At 41.6% G+C, this 6481-nt stretch overlaps 1 protein-coding gene across 1 annotated transcript; it reads left to right on the forward strand.

The window, feature by feature from the left end:
* Window positions 1–5681: 5681 nt before the first annotated feature.
* LOC138845771 (olfactory receptor 7E24-like) lies at window positions 5682–6230 on the forward strand. The gene has a single exon (XM_070059344.1). The coding sequence runs from the start codon at window positions 5682–5684 to the stop codon at window positions 6228–6230; it is 549 nt and encodes a 182-aa protein (XP_069915445.1).
* Window positions 6231–6481: the final 251 nt, after the last annotated feature.

The following is a 6481-nucleotide window of genomic DNA, read 5'->3' on the forward strand; positions in this document are numbered from 1 at the left end:
TCCTAAGTGTATAATGAAAACTGACAACAATTCTTTAGGAGCTTCATTGTAGGTGATGAGCTACTTTTCTCTCACTGTTTCAGGATTTTCTTTCTTTGTGTGACTTTGCACAGTTCGATTATAATTTGTTTTGGTGTTAAGTCTTTTGGATTTATTATAATTGGAGTTCATTGAGCTTCTTGAATGTTTGTCTACTTCCTTCTTCAAATTTGGGAAGTTTTACATTTTAGTCATTATTTCATCATGTTGGTTCTCTGCCACATGCTCTCCCTCTTCTTATTGTGGAACTCCCAGAACGTATACTTGGTCTGCCCATAGTATCCCTTAAATCTCTCTGCCTCTTTACTTCTCTTCATTCTTTTTTCCTCCATTCTTTTGATAATAGTTGGAAAAAAAACAACTCAGTCTGAAAAAGTTTTGATTAGCTGAGTCTAGCAGTGAGTGTAAACTAAACACTTTTTGGAGTTAAAAACGGGAGGCTGGGTATGATTCATTAATTGGGACAAAGCAACTAATATGAGATGTTAGTAAAGGAAAAGGCATGAGGGGCATATGGGCATGCCCTTTATTACTACCTCATAATTTGTTTTGTACATTTAAATCTATTTGGATATAAAAAGTTTAAAGGTATAACTGTCAGTAACAATAATTTGGATGGTAAAAAATTGCCAGAGCCTTTCTTCTCCTTGATACAGTCTGCTGTTGAACACTGTATTTCTTTACTCCCATTTAGTTATTCTTTATCTCCAGTATTTGTATCTTTTATAGTTTGTCTCTTTATTATCATTTTGTTCATACATAGTTTTCATGATTTGTCTGTGTTATCTCTTAACATACTGACACTATTTAAGATGGTTATTTTGAACTTGCTGTGGGATAATCAAATATCTCCATTTCTTTAAAGAAGGGCAGGTGGTTTATTTCTGCAGATGAAATTTGTTCCTTCATGCCTTATTTGTTTCTATGCATTGCTTGTGTTCTCTGCTGAGACTGGAGTCTTAGAAAAATCAGGAGGGGCTGGCTCTGTGGTGTAATGGGTAAAGCAGCTGCCTGCAGTGCCGGCATCCCATATGGGTGCCGGTTCATGTCCTGGCTGCTTCACTTCTGATCCAGCTCTCTGCTATGGCTTGGAAAAACAGAAGATGGTCTCTCATGTGTGTGGGAGACTTGGAAGAAGTTCCTGGCATCGGATCAGCACAGCTCCAGCCAGTGCAGCCAATCAGGGGGTGAATCAGTGGATGGAAGACCTCTCTCTCTCTTTCTCTGTGTCTCCTCTCTCTGTGTCACTCTTTCAAATAAAATAAATCTTTTAAAAAAAAGAAAAGAAAAAAGAGGTTGTCCAGTTCCTTACAGATTGGCCTCATGAAGGGAAAGACCTTTACTGGTAGACATGTTGGACATCCTGGGGAACCCTCAAGCCTTCTCTGGGGAGGCATCATCTCTGGGCTTGTGTGTGTGTGTGGTTTTGCAGTTAGAGAGTTTTGCCATTGTCCTCAAGAATGCATCATTTCCTCCTCCACTTGGTGTCTGCCTGTGGCACTGCAATTCCTCTGGGGGTTGTTCCTAGGTGCCCTCCCTTGTTCACTGTTTCCCATGTAGCACTGTCATTATCAAAAGTGCCCAAGACAGGCCAGGTATCAACTCCTTCCTCAGGCCTTTCTGAGAAGACAGAACTTTGAACACTCCACCTGCTCTTTCTCTTCCACAAGAGATGTTAGGAGTTGAGGATTTTCTCTCTGCCATACTGCCCCTGGGGCAGGGAGGGCCTGGTTGTACAGATGCAGCGAGCTCTCTTACAAACTTGGACGCAGCTCTTGCTGGTTTTGTGCACACCTAGGGTGATGCAGTCTCTTAACTGGTTTGTTAGAGGCCAGACACAGGCATTTTGTCCCTGTATATTAAGTCTTGCCATCATGTGGGAAATGAAGACCTGGGCTTCCTATTCTGTATGTCACTGATATCACTGTGGCCAAATGCATATTTTTCAATCTTAATGAGCTGACAGCACTCATTAAAAATCCAAAGAAAATGCATTATGGAGTGAAATGGGTACTACCTTGGTAAGCAGAAAAAAGAAATTGCTGGGAACATTTGTTGTGGGCATTTGGGCAGTGATCCAGCAATCTTTCCCTGTTTGTCTCATCTCTCTGCATTTCAAGTGAATACAAATAAATCAAAAGACTACTAGTCTCAGCACACAGAAGACTGTACCTGTGTGTTCTCCTTCCAGAATCATGTGTGTTAGAGCAGGCAGGGCTGCACGTCATCTAACAGTCCCGAGGAGAGAGCCTCAGCCCTCTATGCTCACTGGGCATAAATGGGAAATGGACCCTCACTCTCTACTCATGCCCCACAGCAAGGGAGCCCATACTGTGAGTTCTGTAAGAGAGCTTGCAAGACGGACTATTGGAAGCATGGGTAGAATTCTGAACTCAGTGAAAATTCTGCTTTCCTTTTATAGTGCTGCTTTCAAGAGTAACTCATCATGTTTACATAACTATTTACTGCATCACAAGGTTAAATGCAGATATGTTTACATGTATGGGGTCCTTCAAAAAAACAAAGAAATACCTATTTTGAACTTTTCTTTCAATTCTATTTCCTACGAACTTTTAAAAATTATTCCTTGGCTTTCTTTCAGCTGTTCCTAAGTAACTAATCATAAGGTGCTAAATAAATATGTAATAATTAATAGTCTTACAATACATCAAAATAATTCAATAAAGACACAATTTAGAAGAAGACTCATTTAAAAGATAAAAATATAGATAAGTGGGACTGACATTGTAGCACAGTGGGTTAAGCTGCTGCCTGTGACACCAGCATCCCACATGTGAGACTCTGAGTTCCAGCTGCTCCATTTCTGAGCCAGCTAAGGCACCTGGAGAAGTAGCAGAAGATGGCCCAGAAACTCGGATATAGAAGAAGCTCCTGGCTCCTGGCTCTGGCTTGGTCCATCCCCAACCACTGTGGCCATTTTGGGGGTGAACCAATGGATGGAAGATCAATTGCTCTTTGTCTCTTCCTCTCTTTGTCACTCTGCCTTCCTAAGTAAATAAATAAATCTATTAAAATTAAAAACAAATCTATTTAAAATGCCCATAAATCTCCAATCCATAAAATACCAACCCAAGCAAGGGCTTAGGAACTGAAAACAGGAACCCATCTTGGGAGAATAATGTTAACTTCAAAGTGCCTTATTCCCAATCATTGACAAATGCAGAACATAGTAATGCTATATTTATAGGTGTTGATTTCATGACTATGTGTTTGCAGCTAAGATACTGTTTATCAAAATGTGAAACCCACCAAAGACAAGGTGAGGAGTTACATATTGAATGATTGTATAGGACAAACAGGATTTGGCCCATAGCTTGGCAGTGAAGATGTCCATCTCCCCCACTGTGGAGTACTGAGGTTTGATTCCTGGCTCTGATTATTGACTGCAGCTTCCTGCTAATGCAGACAATGGAATGTAGCAGGGATGGGCAAAGTAACTGGGTTGCTGCCACACATGTGGGAAATAAATCTGCATTGAGTTCCAAGTCCTAGATCTGTCTTGGACCAGCCACAGACACTGCAGCTTTGGGGGGAATGAACCAGTGGATGAGAGTTTTCTCAGGCCCTGTCTCTGCCCCTCAAAAAAGCAGATAAACAATATCTGAATGAGCACTTACATCTACACAGCACGGAACAGAAAAACCAAGTACAAATGAACTCTTAGATGACAATGGACACAAACATTTCCTAATTGTGAACCATCCACTTCAATTTAGTGTTTAGACAAAGCACTGGCAGCTCTTATAGAATATTTATAAACATTCTGAATGAAGGATATATGCACCATTGTTTAGAAAATTAAGGCATTTTACTGCTAATTTCGTTTATGTTCATATATTTGTCAGTTCCAAATGTTCTTGGTTGCCTAACATTGTTCAGTTGTGTTTCTCTGAAGCAGGTTGAGTATAAAAGGAGCTGAATAACACAGAAGCCAATCATAAAAGATCCCTAAGAAGACTGAGTTTGAAATCACTGAGAGAGGTGACAGATGTTGAACAGTCCAAAGTGTAAATATGAGGAGGTCTTCAAAAACTTTGTGGGGGCAGGTGCTGTTGTGTAGTAGGTTAAGCCTCCACCTGTAGAGCTGGCATCCTATGTGGGCACTGCTTAGTGTCTTGGCTGCTCAACTTCTGATCTAGCTCTCTGCCTATGGACTGGAAAAGCAGTGGAGGATGACCCAAGTGCTTGGGCCCCTGCTACCCTCATGAGAGATCTGGAAGAAGCTCTTGGCTCCTTGCTTCAGATCAGCTCAGCTCTGGCTGCTGTGGCCATTTGGGGAGTAAACCAGAGGATAAAAGATCTTTCTCTCTGTCTCTCCCTCTGTGTCTGTGATTGTACCTCTCAAATAAATAAAATCTGTTTTAAAATGGGGTTGGCACTGTGGAGCAGGAGGTTAATGCCCTGGCCTGAAGCACCAGCATCCCATATGGACGCTGGTTCAAGACCCATCTGCTCCAATTCCAATCCAGCTCTCTGCTATGGCCTGGGAAATCAGTAGGAGATGGTCCCGGTCCTTGAGCCCCTGTACCTGGTGGAAGACTAGGAAGAAGCCGCTGCCTCCTGGCTTCAGATCAGCACAGCTCCAGCAGTTGTGGCCAATTGGGGAGCGAACCATAGGATCGAAGACCCCTTTCTCTTTCTCTCTCTCTCTCTCTCTCTCTGCCTCTCCTCTCTGTGTAACTCTTTTTTTTTAAACTTTTATTTAATCAATATAAATTTCCAAAGTACAGCTTATGGATTACAATGGCTTCCCCCCATACCGTCCCTCCCACCCGCAACTCTCCCCTTTCCCACTCCCTCTCCCCTTCCATTCACATCAAGATTCATTTTCGATTCTCTTAATATACAGAAGATCAGTTTAGTATGCATTAAGTAAAGATTTCAACAGTTTGCTCCCACACAGAAACATAAAGTGAAAAATAATAGATGATTTTTTAAATGATGATGAAATCAGATCAGACCTATTGTCATGTTTAATCCCAGTGAGAATCAAGTTGGGAATTGATAATTTCTTTTTTTTTTTACAGAAGATCAGTTTAGTATACATTAAGTAAAGATTTCAACAGTTTGCACCCACATAGAAACACAAAGTGAAATATACTGTTTGAGTACTCGTTATAGCATTAAATCTCAATGTACAGCACACTGAGGACAAAGATCCTACATGAGGAGTAAGTACACAGTGACTCCTGTGGTTGACTTAACAAATTGACACTCTTTTTTATGGTGTCAGTAATCACCCTAGGCTCTTGTCATGAGCTGCAAAGGCTGTAACTCTTTCAAATAAATAAATTAATTAAAAAAACTTTGTGGAAGATACATATCATGAATCAAAATAGGAATTTCAAAATCACACTGCACCAAGAAAACTTTTCATTTCATTTATTCCACACACCTACGAGTTACCTTTGTGTTATACCCATGAACAGCTGAAATGAAAATATATACAAGTGCTATGTGACCATTCATCTGCATCATTTTACCAACACTGTTTTCTTTTCCAGAAGGAGTATGGGTTACATTGGAAAACAAAATCTCACACATCTCTCAGATTTCCATCTCATGGGCTTCACAGAGGATTGAGACTTGCAGCCCCTCAGTGTCTTTTGCTGTTCCTATCCATGTACCTGATCACGGTGCTTGGGAACCTGCTCATCATCCTGGCCATCAGCTCAGACTCCCACCTGCACACCTCCATGTACTTCTTCCTTTGTAGCCTCTTCTTGGCTAACGTGTGTTTCTGCTCCTCCACAGTTCCTAAGATGATTGTGGATGTTCACACTCACAGCACAGTCAACTCCTATGTGGGTGGCCTGACACAGATGTCTCTCTTCATCATCTACGGTTGCATGGATGATTTGATTTTGACTGTCATGGCCTATGACCAGTTTGTCACCATCGGTCACCCATTGCCTTACCAGATCATCATGAACCCCCAACACTGTGGCTTCTTAGTTTCAGTGTCAGTTGTGGCCAGCCTTTTTGATTCCCTGCTGCACAGCTTGATGGTCTTGCAAGTTACCTGCTTCAAGGATGTTGAAATTTCTATTTTCTCTGTGAACCTTCTCACCTTCTCAACCTCACTTGCCTTGACACAATCGCCCATTTGTTTATTTTGCTGGCATCATGTAGGTTTTTTTCCCCTTAGGGATCCTTTACTGTTCCTATGAATGTGTTTCCTACATTCTGAGAGTCCCATCACCAGGTGGAAAGTCCAAAGTCTTCTCCACCTGTGACTCTCACCTGTTGGTTGTTTCCTTGCTTTATGGAACAGGCCTTGGGGTGTATCTGATTTCAGTTTTCTCACTTTCTCTCTGAAAGTGTGCAGTGGCCTCAGTGGTGTACAGTGTGGTCACTCCCACAGTCTGAGGAGCAGGGACATCGAGAGCACTATGCAGAGGCTCCTCAATAAAAGTCTAAT

This window comes from Oryctolagus cuniculus, chromosome 16 (assembly GCF_964237555.1).
Source record: "Oryctolagus cuniculus chromosome 16, mOryCun1.1, whole genome shotgun sequence".
In the NCBI taxonomy this organism is placed as follows: domain Eukaryota; kingdom Metazoa; phylum Chordata; class Mammalia; order Lagomorpha; family Leporidae; genus Oryctolagus; species Oryctolagus cuniculus.